At 39.4% G+C, this 24,066-nt stretch overlaps 1 protein-coding gene across 1 annotated transcript in view; it reads left to right on the top strand.

Annotated features, from left to right (window-relative positions):
• The window catches only part of LOC123614109 (uncharacterized), a gene marked incomplete at its 5' end in the record, with an annotated part of 163,406 nt that overhangs the window by 85,570 nt on the left and 53,770 nt on the right, over nucleotides 1-24,066 (top strand). Inside the window, 2 exons of the mRNA XM_074349060.1 lie at nucleotides 10,521-10,603; nucleotides 15,963-16,066. Of these exons, the coding sequence (XP_074205161.1) occupies nucleotides 10,521-10,603; nucleotides 15,963-16,066 (187 nt within the window). The remainder of the gene's footprint in view (nucleotides 1-10,520; nucleotides 10,604-15,962; nucleotides 16,067-24,066) is intronic.

Raw genomic sequence — 24,066 nt, 5'->3', positions numbered from 1 at the left:
TTTCATAGATTGAGTTTTGGCATCAAGTCTGAGAACTTCTTGCCTGGCATTTAGATCCTACATATTTTATCCTATTCTTTTTTATTTTTTTAAGCAAATCTATTTTGAGTTATTTTTAACATAAGAATGAAGTTTAAATCCGTTTTTATTTTATTATTATTATTTTTTTGCCTATAGATGTCTAATTGCTCCCAACACCATTTGTCAAACGGCTGTTTTTCCTCCACTGACCTGATTTTGCACCTTCTTTCATAATCAGCCACTGAGCACATCTTTCCGTACTTGTTCCTGGCTTCTCTGTTCTCTTCCGTTGACGTTTGTGTCTGTTCCCATACCACACAGCTTTGATTGCTAAGCCATGTATTCAAGTTGTGTAATTCTTTTCATACATTGTTGGATTCAACTTGCTAATATTTTGCTGAGAATTTTCCACATTTCTGAGAGCCATTTGTAGTTGACACATTTTTCTTTCCACAATTGAAAAACATGCTGTTTTGGTCTGCATGATGTAGCCTGTGTTTCTGGGACACCCTCTGGTCCCTGCTGGTGATGCCTGAGGGGACAGAAGGAGCTTCCCCAGACCTGGCCACCTAATGCCTTTGGGTGGGGAAGGAAGTCTCCAGCCTCAGGATGGTAAAAAACTTCCTGGTCTAGGAAGTAGTTGTGGCAGGAGCCCCTGCTGCTGCCACTCGGCCACCTTTGTCTCTTGGTGGGAGGAGCACTGTTTCAAGCATCAGGGAAGGACAGGGCATCCCCTGGATGCTTACTTCAGTCCAGCTCTGGTCTGTCCAACTCTGCCGTGCTGCTGGACTCACCCGATGTTGTCTGTGACTTCCTTTCGAAGGGTGGGTAGGGTCCTACTTGGACCAGCTTCTGCTGATAGGACGAGGCTGGAGACGCTGGGTCTGGACTGCTTGCTTCTGTTGGGTGGGACGAGAGTGGGCCCAAGTTGCGCTGTCTTACATTGCTGCTGCAGGCCTGGGGTCCCTCATCACCTCTCCTTCTTTATATCTTTCAGAATTTCCTTTGGCTGCTTCCTACATTATTTTGGGGGCTTAAAGTTACATTTAGAGGGGAGAAGAAAGAAAAAACAAGCGTATGCCATCTGGTCCCAACCAGAAGTTCCCTCCATTTTTTTGTTTTGTTCTGTTTTGGGGGCCCTATAACATTAAAAAAAAAAAGTTTCTTAGCATTTCATTTAGGGCTTTAGGAACATGGAATTAAATAATGCTTTTAATTGTGGCAAAGTATAGATAAACATGAAATTTACCATTTTAACCACTTTTAAATGTACAGTTCAGTGGCATTAAGTGGATTTACCTTGTTATACAACCACCACCTCCATCCGTCTCCAGAACTATCTCATCTTCTCAAACTTAAACGCTGTAGCCGTTAAACAGCGGCTTTGCATTTCCCCCTTCTCCCAGCCCCGGTGGCCACCATTTCTACTTTCTCTCTCTCTCTCTCAGTTTGACTATTCTAGGTCCCTCATGTAAGCAGAACCATATAATATTTGTCTTTCTGTGCCTGGCTACCTTTACTTAGCATAATATCCTCAAGGAAGGAGGTAAAGTTTGAATGGATAAAACCTATTATTCATTGGAGTATTTTAAAACAGTTTTGAGGAGAAGAGTTTAAAATTAGTAGCCAACCTGGGACTCTGACCCCATGAAGCCTAGTATATGGTGTGAACTCAACAATGTTCGCGACTGCCGTTATTTTCTTCGTGATTTTATTATTCCCTTTCTCCCTAGGAAGTCAGCGGTTAGGGTGTTGCATCAAAGCTCTGTCTCTATTCCTTTTGGTGACAACTTGCCCTAATCTCTGTCTTCCTGCTGGAAATGTGCAGCCAAGGAAGCGACAGAGGATGCAGATCTGTGCAATTTCGTGGGGGAAATAGAACGTGGATGTGGGAGTCAGAGAGGCTTAAATTCACATCTTGACTCTTTTCATTTAACGATCATTGTCAAGTTCCTTAATCTGTGAATCTTTGTTTCCTCATCTATAAAGGGGGGATAATAGGCTGTACTTGAGGATTAGTAATAATTTGTGTAAAGTGTAATACAGGTAGTAGGTGCTCACTAAACACCCCTGTGTTATTGTGTTAATTACTATGATGAGAAAAAACATCTGGCTGTGTCTGTCTCCTGCTTAATTTCAGCATTTGGCCAAGACTCCCTCTATCCTTACCTGCAATTTCCTCTTTGCGATAGGGACTTACTAGTGGGTAAAATAATTTATTATTCTAAATAGCTGTGGGTGTTCTAAGTTCAGTGAAAAATGTCAGTTGATGATAACCAAGGAAAGCTCATGAGCAGCATATTAAAATTTCTGAGTTCTTTCATTGTGCTTAAGATGGAGAGTTTAATATTTTTAAGAATAAGGAAGAAAGAAGCTGACTTTCATAAAAGGATGCAATCTTTTTAAGGATGGCAGAAATGGGTGATGTTTAAAAATTATTCTTAGAAAGACTAACCAAGTATATTTCTGCTCTTACATTACAATAATATTTTATTAAGCACGGCATGCAAGTATGAATCTATTTTTTATCCTGCAATTGCAAAATATTCAGAGATTCTGCTGGTTGATATGATGGCAGAAATATTTACAGTCCTGTGCTGGCAATAAAGTTAATCCAAATAACTTGAATTAAATAAGTAACATATGCAAATCTGTTTTTATAAACTGAAAAATATTGTATAAAATGTATTGTTATCAATCAACTAACTGCTGATATTCGTAAGTGGTACCAAAGGGTCACATGGGTTGAGGTTCCATGTAGACAGAATGTGGCTTAGTGGTTTGCGCAGAAGTGAAAACCAGGACTGTTCAGTTGCATTCCTGATGCCATTAATATTAAAACTTTCCCAAATATGAAGCCATTAAGCTTCTTAACAGTTCTAAGAAACCAATTCATAAAGTATTAAGTGCATTTTACCTTTGACTAGGTATTTTAGCCTTAGAAGGAATAATGCTGGCCAAACCTAAACTCCAATTTTACGGTACTTGCTGTTTATCAACTGTTACATTTTTGAAGATGGGTTTGTTCATTTGTTCTTTGCATGAAGGAAAGACAGGATTTGTTTCTTGACATTATGACAAACATTTATCTATTTAAGGTGGCAGCATCCAAGAGGTTGCTGTTTATAGGTTCAAACTAGACAGCTAGCAGAGAATGTCATCAACCCATTCCCTGCATTTATTTCTAGTTTGTTCAGTGTTAATATCCTCAAATAGATATTCGACCATTATTTTGAAAGTGGTTAAAACATTCTTACTTTCTTAACTGGAAACTAGATATTAAAAAAAAACCACACATTTCAAAAATTTAAGCATCTATTTCTTATTTTAAAATTTTATTTTTTATTGAAGTATAGTTGATTTACAATGTTTAGTTCCGGGTGTACAGCAAAGCGATTCAGATATACATATATGTCTTATCAGATTCTTTTCCATTGTAGTTTATTATAAGAAACTGAATATAGATTGGGAGTTCAAGACTTGCAGATATTAATATATATAAAATAGATAAACAAGTTTATACCGTATAGCACAGGGAACCATATTCAATATTTTGTAGTAACCTATGGTGAAGAATATGAGAACGAATGTATGTATGTTCCTGTGTGACTAAAGCATTGTGCTGTACACCAGAAATTGACACAACATTGTAAACTGACTATACTTCAATAAAAATATATTAAAAATAAAATTTAAAAAGATTCATTTCTAAAAAAAGAAATTGAATATAGTTTACTGTTATACAGTAAGTTCCTATTGTTTATCTAGTATATATATATTAGTTAGTATCTGCAAATCTTGAACTCCTAATTTATCCATCCCCATGAGCATTTATTTCTGATGTGGATAAACAACGCTAAGATTTTGGTCTGTGGCTGCAGCCCTGGTCATTGCTACATGTCATTGAGAATTCGTACTTTGGTGCCTATTTTGGCCTTTAAACTGTTCATTTGTACTGTGAACTAGATTATGTGCCTCTGACTGTCAGTTAGCTGAATGCATTTCAAGTCAATTTACTAAAATAGTCACTGTTAAGCGGTATATTTGGACAGAGTTGACACCTTTGACATTTTCTAAAATGGCAAAAATAACTGTATTTAAGGGTATGATTTATGAATGTTGTGTGGCTACAAAACTTCCACCTGATTATGGTTTTCCCTTTCGCTGCTGAAACTCCTTCCACAAACTGCTGAAAGGGCAGCTAATTAGCGCCGTGTGACCAGATACTTAGCACAGACAAACACATGCACAGAAACATAATAGCAATCTAAAACCTGTGATCTTCTGGTTGCTTCTAATAGTGTCTTCATCTACCAAGAGGAGAACAGCTGAGATCACAGCAAAGGCAGAGAAAGTAAGGGAGGGAGAGTAAGATGGATAGTCGAGGAATGCCTTTATGAAACACACATCCTTTGGTATAAATAAGGAAAGCAACTTGCAATGATTAAAAAGTATTTTGAGTCCTGACTTGTCTTCTAGATTGCTGGCCTCTATTAAAAACTTCTTAAAATAATAGATAGGTTTAATTCTTCAAGCCAAAGAAAAATTATATCATCTTAAAAGATTTTTCCATATTTATTATAGAGATGTAACTTGACTGGGGAGGGGGAAAAAAGAGCAAAATCTCTTGTATTGCAAGTTTTAAATGTACCAGGCTAAGGTTTACTTAATTAGAACCTCCAGGCAATAAAGGAGCCCTTTTTAAAATTCTGTGATTCTTAATATGCTAAATAATGCAAAGCTTCGACTCTTCAAGCATGAGACACACATCTGGCAGTTTAACATTTAAATTACAGGAGGAAAAAAATTCCTCACTTCAGCAGTAATTTTCTCAAAGAGAAGAATAGGAAATGTATTACAACTACATTTAAATTTCTTTTTAGATTCCCATCCTGTCTAATTGCAGGCATTTTTCTAGGTTTTCTGTATTTATATTTTTTGCACATATTTTCTGTACATTTCATTCATCTTTAATTTGAGATGCTTCTCACTATTAGAGCCCCTGAAAAACTGTGGTGTATGTTACTTAGCGAATTGTTTTAAGAAATCCATCTGATCGCTAGTAATAGACAAAGGTTTAGAAAAACTAAAGGGAAAATAAAATTTCAGAGACCCACAAAAACGTTACTGACAAAAAGGTAACATTTTTCTGTTAGTTTCACTTTGAAGCTTTCATTTTTTTCAGTATTAATGTTTTCTCTGTTTTGTCATTTTCTGGCTGTTTTTCATGCAAAAGTTATTATAAGCAGCATTCTTTCTTTGTATTTCTCCAAAGGACAGTGTCAGAGCCTTGATTAATTTTACAAAGGTCATTTGGAAAAACCATTAAAAATATGCCAAGTAAAAAAGATTAGCACAACACAGGGAAAACACACTCTTATAAGCATGTGCATTTATATATAGATGGGCTACTGCAACATTATACAGTTTTGACAAGTGTTTTGCTTGTGTACCTCATGCATTATTAAAAATATGACTGTTCCATTTATTTTTTCTGGGTGATCCCAGCTGACACATTCCAAAGGCATCAGCAGATCACTGTTATTTGTAAACGTTTCATCTTTTTCTCAATATAAGATGATCTGATAATTAAATGGAGTAGTGGTTCCAAAAATAAAGTGGACTTGCAAAGTAATTAACCTATATTTGTATTACTAACACATAAACATGGGTGCTAGTTAGCCCATGACAAATTTATGTATCCATTTCTACTTTTAATTAAAAAAAATCAGCAACACTGCAACTTCCAATTTTAGCTATGGCAGAGTAGCTGGTACCAGACTCGCTTTCCTTCTATAATCAGCCATTATACTGGAGAGAATATATGAAGCATTTTAATGTTTTAACTGTCTTGGAGCATCGGCCATCAAGGAAGCACAAGACTTGCTGATCCCGGAGAGAAAAGAAGCTTTTGAGGAAAACCCTGGCTGGCCGTCCACCTGGGCAAAATATTCTGCCTGTAAAGTAGTGAAGTGAAATCCATGCAGATAAAGTGCCACTGAACTAAGGAAACAAAGTTTGGCATTCAGGGCTGCTGAAGCAGCAGAATTTGCAGGGTGGAACGAAGAGGAGGGAGATGTGCAGAGAGGAACCCAGAGATCAGTATAGGGACTCCCCCCATGAGTCCTTGGCCGAGGGTACATGACCGCAGTTAAGACTAATAAGGCTTTGCTAAGTAGTTACTGTGGACCTGAGAGGAGCACAGAGATCACTAGAGTTGAATCAGAGATACCATTCAAGTCAGGAGAGTCACGTCACGTTCATAGCTCATTTTCAATTTGACAGTAAATTGAGATGCCAAAAGTCCGTATATTAGGAATAAAGACCATGCTCTAGAGTGGCTTACTCTAAGCCTGTCGGAAGAAAGCCTGAAAGTAGCTCTGACAAGAGTGGCAGAGGAATTAGAGTCCTGAGGTTGAATTCTGATAAGTTAGAGTGGCTGGGAAACTCTTAGTTTTTCACAGAAATGCTATAACAAAAGTAAATTTAAGCCTACACAAGTTTAATAGGATTAGCCAGTAATTTCACTCTTTTTACTAGGGGAAAAATATCAACACCTTTCCAAGGAAGAAGGTAACAGAATCCAGAGTCTTCCACATTGTCCAGTGTATAATCTATAACTGCTAGAAATGCAAAGAAATAGGAGAATAGAAACCTTAGACCAGAAAAAAGTGAATAAAAATAACTGACATTACTCACATATTAAATTTAGCAGGAAAAGCCATTAGAAATATGTTCATGAATTTTTTAAAAAATCACTTTCAAATAATTAAAGGAAAATATGATCAGAATGAATTGTCATGGCATCTCAGCAGAGACATGGATATTATAAAAAAAATGACCAAATGGAAGGTATAGGACTAAAAATATAAAAGAATTAAAAGAAATTAACTAATTGGAAACACAGAAAAGAAAAAGCTGGAAGAAAAATGAAGAGAGACTCAGACACTCGAGGGCTCATGTCACATAGTTTTACACACATGGAATGGGAAACTTAGGTAAGGAAAAGAGGGTAATAAAATGGAAGAAAATATGTATTAAGAGAGTAATGATTGGAAATTTCCCAAATTTGATAGAATATATCGAATTACAGGTTGAATACCCTCAGTGAGTTCCCAAAGAATAAATACAAGGGAAGCTACACTTGACAATATCATAGTCAAACTGCTGAACATCAAAGTTAAAGTGAAAATTTTGAAAGTAGACAGAAAAACAAAAACCACATTGTATACAGGGGAACAATGATCTGAAAAATGGTCGACATGATCAGAAACAATGGAGACCAGAAGTTAATGTAATGACATACTTAAAATGCTGGGAAAAAATGTCAATTGAGAAATCTGCATCTAGCAAAAAATTAAGATTGATATAAAGACATTTCAGATGAAGGAAAGCTAAAATAATTTTTCTTCAACAGACTGGCATTATTAAAAAGAAAACTTAGAGAATATTCATTCAGCTAAAGGAAAATGATTAAAATGATCTACAAAGGAGAATGGAGGAGTACTAGCCAGATGACAAATACATAGGTGAATGTTACAGACTTATTTTCCAATCATTTTCTTAAAATATTATTTACTGTTTAAGAAAAATAAAATGGTATGTAAGGTGAGATTATAAAGCATGTACTGATAAAAGACATGATAATAGTTCAAAGGATGAGGGGGTAGGAACTGGAATTATACGGTGGTAAGGTTATTACATTTGTGAAGTCAGAAATGTGAAATGGATATGTGAACAGTCAGATGTGAGGTGTACAATTCTATAATATTGACTCTAAATAGACATGGATAATTTTAGAATGAATGCTGTTAGCCTTAGAGCAACCAGTAAAACACCCTGAAAGACTGAGAAATAATAGAACACAGTAGAGGAAAGAATAGAAAAAAATAGAGTAATAAGATGGAACACCAAAAGCATAAGTGAGTAACCCAAAAGAAGGCAGGCAAGGCAGAACAAAATGGACAAAGCAAAAATGAAGAAAACAACAGCAAAAACCAAAACGGGCAAAGCAAAGTGAACAGCAAGATGATAGACAGAACCATATAAATAAATGCATGAAATGTTCAAGACTAAGTAATTAAATTACAAAGCAGGGATTGTAAAACTAGATGAAAAACAGGACTCGAGAATAGGGGGGTATACTGCTCAGTGGTGGAGTGCATACTTAGCACACATGAGGTCCTGGTTCAATCCCCAGTACCTCCATTTAAAAAATTAATAAGCCTAACCCCCCCCCCAAAAAAAAGCTTAAAAAAATAAATAAAATTTAAAAAAAAGAATGCTGCCTTTATGAACTGAAGACAGAAATCAGTTGAAAGTGAAAGAGTGGGAAAGTATATGACATGGAAACTCTACACGTAAGAAAGCTGGTGGGCCGCATTCATATCCGGTGTTAGAAATCTGCCAGTGGACTTCGAGACAACCTACGACATGAAAAGCATAAATGCTCAGCAAATAAAGAACTATTCAAATTCATTAGAATTATAGGACTGCAAGTTAAAATAACAATAGAATGTTATTATTTTGTCTACCAAGTTGGCAAAAGGGAGAAATATGGTTAAGAGTCAGCTTTGGCAAGTATGTGGATAATGGATAATTTTATATGCGGCTGGTTGCAGTTTGAATTTTGATAGTTCTTTTTGTGAATCCTAAGTGTTTGATTTGGTGTTCCTAATCTTAGATACTCATGTTGTGAAAGGAAGTAGAGATGAACATCAAGATTTTTATAAAATTTGTTCATTATAATACAAATATCCAACTAAAAGGGGCTGGTTAAATAAAACCATGTAATGTACCACTGTGCAGTGACTGAACATTATACTCTGAAGAAAATTTAATAACTAGTAAGAAACATCATATGTTAATTCTAAAAAGGATGTAAATTCCATATATTGTATGATCATAATTTGATAAAAAGTATATATACACTTACATAGGTATAATAATTCTGACATATGTATGTAATTCTATGAAATGTGTATTGATAATTAACTGTTACATATGTAATTACTATACATAGATACATTTTTAAATAAGAAGATAGGTTTTAGATCAAAAACATTTTACATGAGATCGAAGAAAATGTTAAAAACTTTTAGGAGTCTGTCTGCTCACAGATACAGAGAACAAACTAATGGTTACCAGTGGAGGTGGGGGGCAACAATGGAGCAGGGGAGTGGGAGGTGCAGACTATTGGGTGTAAGATAGGCTCACGGATGCATTGTACTACATGGAGAATATAGCCAAAATTTTGGTCAAATCTAGAAAAAAACAAAAACAAAAACAAAAACAAATTTTAGGAGCCTATCCTTTTCATGGGGACTTAGTTACCTGACATGTACGGCATTACTACATTTTAATTTTACACTATGGAAAGCTCATTTTAAAATGTCCACAAGGGCAGTTCCAAAGGGCTGGGGATGGAAGGATTGAGTCCCTGGAAGGAGAGAAAAGGACAGGCAGCAAGGCTGTGGCTGCTCATGGTATAGGGTACACGTGTGCTTAGAAGATAAAATCGGGGGCCAACCTCCTCATCAGACCTGTGGCTCTGCCGGGGTACTCCGAGCTCCGACAGCTTCTGGGCCAGGGTATTTGTCGCAAGACAGAGATAGTCCTTATTGGCATATGGATTCATCAAGTGAGAGGTCAAGCCAGTGGATCGAGAGGCGTAAAGCTAAAGCAATACCTGCTTGTGTAATGTCTTTGCTTGTTTATAATTTACGAAACATTTGTTGAGAAGATATTCTACCTGAAGCACTGCTAGACCCAGCAGGAGAAACAAAGATGAACAAGACACATCGTCTGCAAAGAGTTTTTGGTCTAGAGCAGTAGTTCTCAACTGGGGACGTTTTGCCCCCCAAGGGACATTTGGCAATGTCTGCAGACATTTTTAATTGTCTCCACCTGGGTGGGGTGGGGAGGGGAGGTGGACAGTGGTACTAGCATTTAGTAGGTAGGGGGCCAGGGACACTGATGAACATCCTACAAAACAGAGGACAGCCCTCACCGCAAAGAATTGTGCAGTCCCAAGCGTGGGTGCTGAGGTTGAGAAACCTTGGGAAGCAAGTCATGCAAATTATGATAAAGGCAGCTCAGGTGGGAAGTGCTGGGTGTAGGTGGATACAGAACTCACTCCTCTCCAGGTTTTATATTGGAACACTGGCGTGAGGCGCAAAGGAGTTTCTTTGAAAACCTGATTGCAGAAACAGAGCTGGTGAGAATCCAACCCGGATGTGGGTAGGGAAGCGGATCAGTGCAGCTGCTGCTTGTAAACTGCATCCCCGTGGGGTGGCCAGTGGTAGAGCTCTACTTGAAGTTCATGCATCGACTGAATTAAAACTGGGGGCACAGGACAACGGAGAGCCTCCAGAGAACTCTTTCTTTTACCGCCATTTGTCAGGCTTTATACAAACGCTTAGATTTCAGTAGTGTAAGCTTCCATATCCTCTGGAGTAAAATTCTGTAATATTTTTTCCACCTTTTGTTTTTAACCCTAGGAAGCGGTTCTAATAAAATTGGTCCCTGCCCTGCTGACTGTGATCTCAGTCTCTCAAAAGAAGACCGTGGATTACACAATAAGGTGAGATGAAGGCTGTAGAAGTTGGCTTTGATCATGGAAATGGCAGCCCTGATTATTAACTATTTCTTAAAATGTATTTCCAGGTAGAAAGTAATTTGGTCTTCAGATCAAGTTGTGAAGGGCAGGACATGCTCAAGCAGCTAATATTTGTGAAATCAGCAATGCTAATAATTTTTTATTACATCTGAATCAGACTTCTTTTAGCTGTTGAACACTTTAGTTAAATTAATTGGTCTACAAGACTCTTCCCAGCTTGGGCAATGCTCAACTGCACTATGTCTGATTTGGCATGATCAAGGCTTCTGTGAAGCCTGTCCAGAAACTGTCTTGATAAATTTATATAAATTACACAGCCTGGGCTTCCAAGCATTTGGTTAAATTAATTTTGCTGGTATTACTGGATCCTGTTTCTCGATATTTAATCATTTCCAAAATCTGTTATCTACCTCCACCAAGTGACTTCGAGTTTTAAGTTTTAATTCAGAAGATTTAGCCTGGCGAGAAAATTGAAGTAAAAGGATTTCTCTCCCAACCGTGCCCTTTCCCACACAAATTATCCGAATCATTATCTTTATTCTCCACTGTGCTAAGTAAATACAGGTCTTTAGAGCCAACTTTCATGCCATTCTCTCAAAGACTGATTTTAAAGTAAACCTTGGTTTCATCTTTAAATAGTGGACTGCCATCTAATCAGACAAATGGGTTTTTAATGGCCAGATGACCACTTACAGCATCTACAATTGTGGTTGTTTCTATATTGCAGAAGAAGAAAGCTTAGGACTCAGACGTTTAGTGAAATTTGTAACAGTGGAGCATTTACTGAGGGCTAGGAAATTACTAGATGCCAGAGAATGTTCCCAGGTTCTCCACATCACATGCCTGTCTTATTCTCACGACAGACTAGTGGGCTAGATCCTGCTCTTGACATAATTGTCCCTGTTTAGCAGGTAAGAAAAATCAGGCATGAGAGAGGGAGCAACTTAGTTAAAATAATATTGTGAACAAGTTTATAGTTTATAGCTGGGCTTTGAACCCAGACTGCCTGCGTCTAGAATCCATTATTTGTATCCATCATGAAATAATACTTCAAAAAGTTGTTTATTTCTGAGTTTAACATCTTCAGTTCAGGAGTTTCCTTTCTCACTGCATTTTTAATGTTACACTCCGAAAATTGTGAGCCAGTTGTTTGGGGGAGTAAGCTCTTCCCGGGGGGTTGGGCATGTTGGGAAGGTGTCTTCACTCTGAGCTGCTTTGGGACGTAGCTTTGTGCCTGCTCGTAGTACCTCTCAGTAGCATCAGTGTCGAGGGAAGACAGAGCCAGAAATACACCCGAGTTGTGAGTGACTGAGTGGGCAAGGGTGGTTATACCACCTACTAAATCTAAATCTGCAGCGCTACTCCAATTTAAATTTGTTCCTTTTTTTTTTTCCCCTCATCTCCTGGTAGTAAGAATTAATTTGGACCTTCAACTGATATTAAAAACTCTAACCCAGGCAATTCATAGGAAAATTGAGGTTAATGTTGAACTTCACTTGTGAAGCATTCATTTCTCAAATGACACACAGCCACTCGAAAAAAAATCAAAATGTTTGGTTCCAGGTGGTCAGAAATGCTAGTTGTCATCAGAGGGCAGAAGCAGAAGCCAGAGGAATTAGTTACTCAAAGGATCTCATTGGGTAAATCCTGAACAGCCCAGCCAGGAAGGAGTACCTGGTTTCTCCCTGGGTACTGCTAACAGAGAGCCGGTCCTGAAAAATTCGCTGGTATACACAGCAGAAATGAATTAAAGCAAGAGGAAATAGTATTCTTGCTGGATGGTCTCAGGATTTAGGCTGGATTTAATTTGGAGCTGCGGGGTTTTTTTTTAAGATGATAATAACAACACTGATGGAATTGAACATGATGTCATATTTATTTGCTTTGATACTTCAGATGCACCTGGTGTTTGTTGTCGTTATCAGTGACTTGCAATTGTGTGATCTTATTAACACAAGCCTCTTAGCACTGTGCGTCCACCCCACACCTTCCTCCCCTGCCGTCTTAAAACATGGTGCTGCTCACTGCTGATCTTCCCAGGGCAGTTCAAAAGCATCTGTAATCCTCAGGATTCAGCTCTTTATTCACTATTTCCTCTTCCTAAGGCTCTCTCTTTTGATGAAACAATCCCCTTGCTCTTCATCTGGCCAGATGCGCCGATGAACAGTGCTCCCCAGAGATCTGCACAAAGACCCTGCAAGGAGTTTGGGGAAAGACAGTGCTGCTGAGCGGAACTGCGTTGTGCTAGCACCACGATGCTTTTCCGCTGCACGGGTGCCACTGACCTGTGTGCCACACTCTTTCTCCTCACTGGTCCCCATCATCATCACCTGTCCTCATCAACCAAATGGTCCATGGAAGGAATTATTGCTAAGGGGCAGAAAACCTCTGAACAACAAGGCACAGACCCTGGGCTTTGCTTCCTATCAGATAACACAATTAAGTGGGCCTTTCATTTCATGAGCTGGACAACTTTGAGACTATTTAATAGATGTTTCCTTCCTATAGTATTTTCCACTTAGCACCTTCATAGACATGCTGCACTAAATGCCGGAGAAAGGATGTGAAATGTTCCATTGATCACCTATGCTATGTGTTGCACTGGGTCAGATGCTACTTAAAGCCTTAATTTTCTAAAGCATGTTAAGTTCTTTCCTTTCCATTCCCAGAAAGAATTTTATCGTGATTATATCAGTTTGTCTTCATAAAAATCCTACGATGTATACAAGACAAATATCATCTCCATTTTTCAGGTTAAAAAACTCAAATTCATGGACTTTAAGTAATCTAAGGTTCCCAAGTGGTGAGAAGACTTGAATGAAAGTCTTCTGACCATCACTTATTGGCTCTTTTGACTACAACACAATACATTTTAGTTTTTCAAAATCCTTTAAAACACTTCTTGGCTCTCATTTTGTGTTGTGTTTGAAAGAGTGCTTGCAAAACAATCTAGCTCATGAACTTGAAAACCGTATTCTAAATTTTAGCAATTGATATTTAATTGATATTTAATTGATACTATGTGAAACGTGCCATTCCAGAACGGATCTGCACCACCAATTTCTCTTTTAAAGTGTAGGTATTCATCTTTCTAAAGACAAAGCTGTTGGAAGAAACCTTTTTTTTTTTAGTGGCTTCAGGGACTTTGAGTCGTAATGGGCCAGGGGATCTATTTTCTGTCTTTTAAATATTGATGCTATCCTATTTAAAGCATTATTTCTTAGGAATGGAGTCAGGATAAGAATTTGTGCTTGGTGGACTGTTCATAGACTGTCAGAGTGTCCTCATGTGCGCGGGCTCGCACACCTGCTACTCTCCTGGGGAGTCTGCTCTACGTATTTACCTCTTTTTTGGATTTAACACTCTTATTTCTTGAGTTTTGTGTTTCTTTAGAGGTGAACAAGTGTCTGTGACGATGTCTCCCAAAACACCCATGTAAGGGAATTTTTAGCACATTCACTTAAATATTCTTTAAAGGAAATCCAAAGGTTCAGAAAATGTTTGCCATTTTTAGAATTTACAGGTGCTTTTCTTTACGACTTAGCAACTGGAGGTAGTGCTTGCTATTGTGATATAAGAACTTCATGACATGACCTCTAGTAACTCATTCTTGGGTATTTATTACGCACTTGTTACCGTGCTAGGAGTTGTGAAAGACACAAAGGAGCATGCTACCTACCACTTTCGCCGTGAGTTTAGTTGGACGGTCTAGGAAGACTCAAACAGACGAACCGAATAGAAAGCGACTTAATCCATTCTGCCATGAGCACCTATATTGTAACAGATCAGGAGCTTTGAGGGGTAAACCAAATCTTTGGCATAATCCTTGGTAGCAATTTCAACTTTCTATTTAGTAAGACTGAATAAAGTAGCTAAGCATCTCATGAAGAAATGCCATCAAATTTAAAATTTAGATAGCTACAAAAGCACATTTTCAGCAGTCTGGCAAAGTGTGCGAATCAAATATGTTTAGTTAGGACAATTCAGAGCTCTCATACATTTAAAAGAATTTTGACACTCTTTAATTTACCAAGAAATGGAGTAATTAAATTACCAATACTAGATAAACTGATTAAAAATACCTTTGCTGGTACAGGAGCTGTAGAGGCTGAGAAAGCTAAAAAGGACCCCAACAAAAAGGCACCTTCAATTGCTCTTGTAACTGAATTTTGTTCTTAAGGTAATCAGATCGATCAGTTTCACAGTAAGAGAAGTGAGCCTTGTAGAGACTGGATGGCACGTCGCCTTCACCTAAGTTTCACTTCAGAGTTTTCCTGGTTACTGGCGTCTGTGCATCCAAAACAGCAGTTCTGCAGTTGCAGAATATTTCAGCTACAGAGCTGGGCTGAGCTTGTACGAACCGATATCAAGGAATTTTGAGTAACTGTCCTCTTACAAATGAAGATTAAAAACATTTGAGAAGAGACCAAGGCAAAGGAAAGAAGGATGTTAACACAGCTATCTTATTATAAGTGCAAGTCATGTCTAATTTTCTTCTTCTGTCGACTAGTGATTTCCAGATATCTTTTTGTCAGCAGCATTTTATCACAAAATCGTATGGGAGAGCTCACTATATAAACAGGTAAAGGTTGGACTGTTTCGGTGGAAGAGGGAAGAAGAGTCTGGCTAGGTTAGCCGCTCCCTCTCTCCCCGCTCCTCACCCACAGCAGGACTCCCAAGAATCCTTGCTTGAGTTGGAGGGCTCAGTTTCTCCAATGGGACCATCTATTTTCTAGATCCATCATCACAGGTCACGCAATTCTCTCAAGTTCTCATAAATCAGCTTCCTAGACATTGTATGGTCCTGAGTTTAAATGTGTGTTGTTGAGAGTCACAGATTGTGGAACTCAGGAGTTACTGGTGACAATGCTAGAATGAAACCGTGCTGGAAGACAACACTGAAACAGAGAGTAGAGGTGGAAGAGGAGTCCTTGGCTCCTGTGTTCCTGAAATGCAGCTGCCGCTTTGCCTTCAAGCTGCATTTTCTCTACTTGCATCCAGTAGTCCTGATTTAATACGAAAACCGTAACCATGGTTATGTTTTTGTTGTTGTTTTCATCCTAACAACATTTAAAGAATCTGTTCCACGTGAAGTAATACAAAAGTGAACGTGACATATTCTGCCAACATAGACGTGAGAATTTAGTGAGAGAATCTGGAGTGTAAAGCAGGAATTGCAATGCAAAACCATGGCCAACTCACTATGCTTCCGTGTGACCAATGATTCTATAAGTCATTCCGGGGGAAATGCCACTGAAATTAGGTAAACTTTCTCTCTGCTATCTGCTAAAATACTTTTTTCATTTATTTTAATTCACTTCATTCTGTGAAGGAAACATCAATTGCTTGGCGAACTGGAGAAACTGAAGATTATTCACAGGATACATCTTACTTGGAAGAACTGGAGGAACACAGGGTTTCAGTTTGGTGAGTAATGGTACCCTGTCTTTCTATTTAAAAATTTTAATTCATAGAATTCAACAAGTCTTTACTCATTCTATTCTTTGATTATTTATTATTCAACAAATATTGATTGCATGTTTATTCCAGGCTATATGATTTGTGCCCTGATTTGGGAAAGCTCAAACTCCAAGAAATTATATGTATGTTTAAAAACATTGGTGTGATATGATAATACTGTTTTTTTAAAGAATGCACAGAGTGCTACATATACTCCTGGGGAAGACGTTGGCCGAATTTGCTTAAGAATGGGAAAGGATTTTCAGAAAATCTTGGGGAGGAGACTTCAGCGGAAAAATTTGTGTGTGGGCAGTGTCCACAGATGGAAGTGGGAGCATGGCAGGGGTTGATACATGCTGCAAACCTTAGTTCTCTTAAGATCTAAGCAGATCATAGTCACTGCTCTCTCTACCTGGAGGTGTGTATGCAGGTGTACCTATCTGTGCAAGCAGAGTGAGCAATGGAACTTCTCAGAGGTCGTGATCCCAGGATTTTGCAGTGGTGGGACTCATCAAGGGTGAGGGAAGGGACGACAGTGAGTGGCAGTGTGACACACGGAGTAACTTAGGAAGGAGGAGGGGATGGAGCAGCTCAGCGAAGTTCGTCGTCACCAGGCTGGGCTCCTTCTGTGTTTTGGTGGTCTGTTGCTGTGTGATGCATCCTGGAAGGCTTCGTGGCTTGAAACAACCTCTGTCTCATTTGCGCACGATTCTGTGAGTTAGGAGTTTAGGCAGGATGCACCATGGAAAGCTCATCTGTGCTCCATGTCTCAGAATTCAGCTGAGGCAGCTCCAATACCTGGGGTCTGACTCAGACACTTTAATTGGGACCACATGTCAGAAGCCTCAGTTCCCACTCTCAGCTGAAATTCTCGTTTTTCCGCGTGTCCCTCTCTCCACTGTTGCCTGAGCTTCCTCTCGGTTTATTGCCTGGCTTGCAAGTAGCATCTTTCCAAGCAGAGACGGTGGGAACTGCAGATCTCTTAAGGTCAAGCTTTTCAAGCGTTACAGTGACTCCCACCATACTCTATCGGTCAAAACAAGTCACAGGGCCAGACAGAAGAGGGACAGCCTTCACCTCTTGGTGCAAGATTAGGAAGGTGACATTGCCAAAAAGAGTGCTGGGATGGAAGATACTACGTGGCCATCTTTGGAAATATAACCTATCACCTTCTTCATTCATTTCTGTGTGCACAGCCTAGGGTTCAACAAATACTTGTTGAACAAGACAAACAAATTAAAAGCAATAAAAGAGTGTAGGTTTTGTGGCTAGACCTGAGTATGAATTCTTGTCTTGCTGCTGCCCTGTACCCTTGAACCATTTGATTAAATTCTCTGAGGCTGTTTTCTCTTGTATCAAACTGGAATAACAATACCTGTATTGTGGGGCTTTATGCTTATTGTGAAAACTGAGAGGTAAGGTATATAAGATAGCCAGTACAGCCACTGGGATGTGTACATTTTCAATAAAGGCAGCTGATATTATTTACGTTAATAATAACAAATTTTAAAGAAAACATCTTTTCCAAAGGTTGGAATGGAGGGCGTCGGTCACCCGAGGAAAGTTTCTCACTTTGCACATCAGTTTTCCTTTCTGGTCTTCCAACACACCAAGGTCTTTCTCACATCAGGGCCTCCACACTTGATGCTTCCTTTGCCTGGAATGTTTTCTCAGATCTGAGTAAGGTGGAACGCTTTATGTATTGCAGGTCTTAGCGTCGACTTTACCTCCCCAGAGAAGCCCTTCCCAACTGTCCTACGTAGAGTAGTGCCCACCCCCTCTCTGGTTATTTATTCTCTCATCATCTTGTTTGTTTCCTTTAAAGCACCTACCACAATTTAAGTTAATCTTTAATATTTATGTTCATTTCTTTTATTTGCACGTTTCTGCTTCCTCTCACGAAAAAGGAACTATAGGCAGGCAGAAACCCCTCTTGCTTGTCACTCCTGGGTCTCCCGGCCCTAGTTCTAAAATGCCTGATTTTTAATAGGCAAACAGCAAATATTTATTGGATAAATGAACAAAAGGATGAATGAGTGATCAGTCAACTTGTCTGTCTCTCTCCCAACTCCCTTGGCTGTCATACCCATTTATTTACTTCCAATGTCTTCCTTCTCTTGAAATTGCTAGCGTTTTTTTTTTTTTTTTAAAGTAATATGAGATAATTAACCACTATAAATGTTTCTTTGTAAACCAGGGTTGAGGATATGGGGGCTGCTGAGACCTCTATAAACTTGTGTTTTAAATGGTCTGAGATACAATCTGAACAATTTCCTTGATGTTTTATTAGAGCTGGTAAATCATTTATTGGGGTAGCCTTTACCTAAATCCTCTCCAAATCCCCATAAAATGCATTTAACACAGAATACTGTACTACCCAGCTTCAAAGTTATATATGACATCGTCTGGGAAGTATTTGGTCCCGTGCAGTGAGTTTAAGTGTATGTATTTTCTTTCTCTCTCTGATATGGTCTATTTCTTCCTCGTCCCCTCCCCCTACCATGCCTCATCTGAACATGCTGATGTTGGTAAATTTTGTGATTATTATAGCTTCAGTAAATCACAGCTTCCTTTTTTTTTTTTTTTTTTATGTACAGGACCTTTAGCTAGTCAAGCACAAGTTTCTCTTGTTTACTGCCAGTCTTTTTTTTTTTTAAAGATTCCAAAATATAATTTTAAGACTGTTACATTTCCTCAACCAGAAAGCTACTCAACAAAGTTGCCTCTGAGTGTCTTGAAGAGAACAGCATTCCAGCCCATCTCACCCCAGGGGCCTGCTGCCAGCAGCGCCAGGTGATCATACGTGGAGGTCCTCTGGGCTGCGCCTGGTGGGGTTTGCATCACAGCCATCTTTCCTGGGCCTCCAGGCCTGCACTTGCAGGGTGTTTTCCATTTTCTCTTTGGGAGAGGTGCTCGTATGAAAGGATGACTGTCTTCTGCTCATATTTTAGATAACATGAGATAGTCAGGATACCCCCCGATACTTTTGTAATAGATGGTTTATTTCCATCACGATCCCTTTGGTGACTGGCTCTGTCTGTTATCTGCCCCCGTTACACCCTGCACACCTTCTCTGTGCCACTCAGCACACGGTGACTACGTGTTCAGTACCCTCCCCAGCGTTAGACTGGAAGTTGAGTAAGTTTCACAGGGGTAGGGACTGTCTGTTGTTTTCTTCCTGGCCTCCTCACAGTGATTTATTAATTGCAAGCACTTAATAAATATTTATTGAATTAATACATGAAAAATAAGGCTAAAATAAGAATACTGGTATTTCCAGAAGGAAGCCCTGGAGAGGAGACCAATGGGACAAATCAACTTTAGATGTTCTGGGCCAGTTCGTCTGTGGTGACTACTGTTCCTATCCGTGGAGCATCTTTCTTCCCCAAGAGTTCCTTCACTCGCCCTCTTTTCTGATTACAGACCCCTCCCCACACTCATACACATACTTACATACCCCAGGAGGTTAGGCTGTGATGGGTGTGATGCTCCTATGGCTACGATTCAGGGGTGGGCACACGATCTGAACCAGGCCACGTGAGCTCTTTCGCAGAATTGTCTATTGTTACTTGGCAATAGAAGTTCCTTCTCCTCTCTCATGTCTCGAGCTGAAATGATTCAAGTGTGATCTTCCTTGTGGCCATGGCCAGTTTATCATCCCTACTCCCTCTACCACCTCTTGTTAATATTTGGCATTTATAACCAATTTAAAACCAGTAAGTGTAGGAGTCTAACTGTTGCTTGGTGGGTGACACATATTCTGTTCTTTACAAAGGAAAACTAATACAGGTGCGTCCTAGAGATGACCTCACAGCCCCATCAGCAATGAGCCTCTGTGGATACAACTGTGTACATACCTAAGAACACGTATTTTAGGTCAAAAAATATATTGTCCACTGGGAAGCTTTTATTTATTTTCCTATGAGGGGAAAGACGTCAGTGAGAAAGTTTACAATGTCCATTCAGTTAATTACATAAATGAGCACTCATTTTCCTGCGTAAGCAGAGTCACAGAGTCTCATTGCCTGTGGACTCAACTGGGTTCCCTGCTTCCTAATGCAGTCCCCTAATCTTTGCATAGTGATTTCTCCAATCGAGTAAGCCAGATTATGGGTTAAGTTCCTCCGGAAGTGATGCTAATGACTGCTTCAGGGCGAGAGATACCACTCCGATAGTTTCAAGAAGTTAGCGTCGTTTTCAGAGCTATCTACCTCCCAACTGGGGAGAGGGTTCCATGACCAGACAATCTTAAAATGTTTCCATTAACATTCAGATATGACTAGGTGGGTAAGCCACCAGAGAACCACACACTTTTAGAGCAGGAAGGGAGCCTGGGGATTATTTAGTTCAGCCCTGTTGGTTTATACCAGTATAAAACTGAGACCTGTAGAAGTTAAGTGCCTTGCCTTAGGTCAAACAGCTAATAAGTAATGGAAATGGGGCTAGAACCCACTTCCTTTCAATCTCAATCCAGTCCCAGTTATAAAAAAAATATAAATTCTTCCTCAAGCGCTGCTGGTCATTTTATAGTTTCCTGTCTCTATCAATTGCAAGCTGCTTTGATATTTATTAATACATTGATGAGAAAGTGTTGATTCTTAGGAAAATGCATGTAATGGATTAATGTAAATTTCCTCCTGCCACAGGGGTGAGTAGTGGGCAGATGCCAAGATGTTTGCAAGACGCACACGTTGCTGGCCACACAGAGTGAGATCTTTTTTGCGTTCTCAGCCAGTGATTTATGTGGCTGACCTAAATCTGTTGCTTAGGGAAGGTACGAGTTAACTATAAACATCACAACAGGAAAGTTATTCTTTAATAAAATTGATACCCTTTCCTTTTTATAACACACATGTGATTTGACATTGAAATAAAATGCAGATGCTGCTTTGATTGGCGTATTCCCTGTTGCGCTTTTCCAAAACACCTTCACATATGGCCTGCCTCATTCCTGAGAAATGACTGGTTGTTTATGTCACACAAACAGAACAGATTGATTTTACAGTGAGTAAGGAGGATGATGAATTGTACATTGGAGAGAAATCCTTGTCTCGGCAATCTAAACACTTGAAAATAAATGTTGCCTTTTGGAAAAAGCTCTCGTGATCCACCCATGATCCCTTCATTCCATGCCCCCTTTCTAAGCTTAAATAGATATACACATACAATCTCAGCAAATAAAAGGGTAGTTACAATCACCTCAAAATATAATTTTCCTTTTCACCATTTAAATATATCCTGAGACTTAACGGTCAAAAAAATGGCAGAGTTGTCCCAAAGAACCAACCCCAAATATCAACTTCAGTACTGTATGTGCACTATGAACAGTGCAAAATGTTTTTCACCTTGGTAGGAGAGTAGTACTGTTTCTTTATTTGTCAAGTGATTTTTAAATATAAAATTGTTATACTTAGAAGCTTTCTTAAGTGGTCCCAAGTTTCATCCCTTCAGAATTGTTCTGTACAAGACAGTAAAAATAATGCTGTGTGCTCATTTTTCTGATAATAGGCTAACCACATTCACTTTTGCAGAATGTTAGTTTATAAATTCTTAACTCATTTCCACTCTTTTCTTTTTTCATTTGGTGTTCACAGTTGCCTTGTGTTGGGACATTATTTGCCCCATTTTACAGATTATATAATCAAAGTCCAGAGAGATTCAGTAGCTCATTTTCCAACACTCAACTGGCTCATCTTCTCCAGTCCTCTCTCCACCATAGCCTGTCACCTCCCTGGCTGGCCTCAGGTTCATAAATAGACTTTTGTGTGTGCATTTGGTGCACAAAGTAATGTTTGAAAATGCTACTGGCATATCGCACAGAGTTGAGTGGATGTGGGTGAAGGTCAGATGCCACGGAGGAGGGATGCTAACCAAGTCAGCTCTATAATGGGACATTAGAGCAAATCCCAAGAGACAGATCCCTGACAGTAATGCATCAACGATCCACATGCAATTAGGTGGTTATTGCCTGATGTTTCTCTCTTAGTAGGTGTGCATAAAGCATGACCATTGGGTCCTACTAAGAAGGAATACATCTTAGTGGCTAAGTATACAGGCTCTGGGGTATAAATTAGCTTTACAAATTACTAGTTGGGTTAACTTAGACAAGTTTCTCAAACTCTTTGTAGCTCAGTTTCTATTAAAGGAAAATTATCTGTAAAAGGGAGCTAGTAGAATCTACCTTATTTTAGTGAGCTCAAATTTGTATGTTAAAGAAAATGGAACAGTGTAAATCGTATCAGCACGTAGTAAGTGCTCAATCAATGTTAGCTATTATTACGGTGGAGGCTTTCCTTCTATTACCCTCCACAATGGTCTGCTTTCCAACATGTGTTTTAACTTAAAAACAATGCCCTGTTTGTTTTTGAGAAATAATCAAAATATAGTGTAGTAAATAAAAAACCTTCATCAGTACTATATGTCAACAATATCTCAATGAAACTGGAAGAAAAAAGTATAAAATCAAAAAGCTTGCATACAGTGCTCTATGTCAATTAGATCTTCATAAAACTGGGAGAAAAATGTATAAAGTAGAAAATAGAAGAAACTCCCCCACTAAATAAATAAGTAAATAAATACAGATCGCACTGGGAAAATGAGACATTAATGGCAGAAAAGAGATACCAGAGGAATAAATATACTGTGTTAGTTTTCTATCCCCGCATAGCAGACTAAACACACTTAGCAGCTAAAAATGATAGACTTTTTTTTATCTCATGATTTCATTGGGTCGGGAGTCTGGGCCCAGATTAGTTGGCCCTCAGCCCAGGATCTTACAGGCTACAGTCAAGGAGCTGGCAGGGCAATGTTTTCATCTGGAGGCTTAACAGGGGAAGAATTCCCTTCAGCTCATTCAGGATCTTGCCGGGGTTTGCTTCCTGTGGCTGTGTGATGGACGCCCCGGCTTTTTGCTGCCTTTTCCTGGAGGTCAGCCACAGTTCTGTGCAGTGAGGGTTTCTTCTCCATGACTCTGAATTCATGAAGCCCACAAAGGGAGTCTGTCACCTCAGGGAGGGCCCCTGAAGCTTTTACCTGATTAAGTCAGGACCTCCCAGGAGGTGCAGGATTTGACTAGCTCAAAATCAGCTCTTTGAGATATAATTACCTCTGCAAAACCCCTTCACCTTTGTCATTGCCTATTGACTATAAGTGAGTCATTAGTCCCATCCACACACATCAGTCCCACATCACATCACCTTTGACCTCGCTGGGTCTACATAAGTAAAATAACAGTGCAAATTTTCTGACCATTGATACCATGGGGCAGTTTAAAGCTTTGACCCTTGTGACTTCGCTTACTTATAAAAGCAGAGTTGTGTGTCGTGCTGGGCACTGTTGGCTGCCCTCCAGCCGACATTCTTCTTCCCTGTCTTCCTAAGGAGGGACACTGCCTCCGGTGACAGAACGTGGTGGACGCTTTCCCAGTCTGTTATGCACTGTGGGTGGTCGTGGGTCTGGTTCTGGCCAATGAAATGGAAGAGGATGGCAGCCTGGGCTTTTCTTCTTCAAAGGGAAGCAAGTAAGAAGGAAGCCCCTCTTAGCCACCCTCATACCCCTTCCCACTCGGGCCACTGCCTTGTGGATGTGACACTGGAAGTGTCTACAGCTATTCTGCAGCCTGAGGAAGCAAATGGGAGACAGACCAACCCAGCACCCTGTTATGTTGAGCTACTGCTTATGACCTCCTCCTGCCTATCCCAGGGTTTATTTCACACGAGATAATTAAGTGCACTTATTGTTCGGTCCTCTTGGATGAACGTTCTGATGCTCATAGCTGAGAGCAGTCTTACTGAGACAATGAACCTGCACGAATGTAGTCGTGATGCACTGAGGAGCAGGTGTTCTTTTATTCGGTGTTTATCAAGTTTACATGGTGCCCTAGATTCTGGACACATAGTATTAAAATCTTTTCATATTGTCTGGGATCCACCAAAGCATAGTGTGTAACTAGTTGCTTTTTAGTTTAG

Source organism: Camelus bactrianus, chromosome 20, assembly GCF_048773025.1.
Source record: "Camelus bactrianus isolate YW-2024 breed Bactrian camel chromosome 20, ASM4877302v1, whole genome shotgun sequence".
Classification (NCBI taxonomy): Eukaryota; Metazoa; Chordata; class Mammalia; order Artiodactyla; family Camelidae; genus Camelus; species Camelus bactrianus.
The sequence above is the reverse complement of the archived record's forward strand: the minus strand, read 5'-3'. Positions and strand labels throughout refer to the sequence as shown.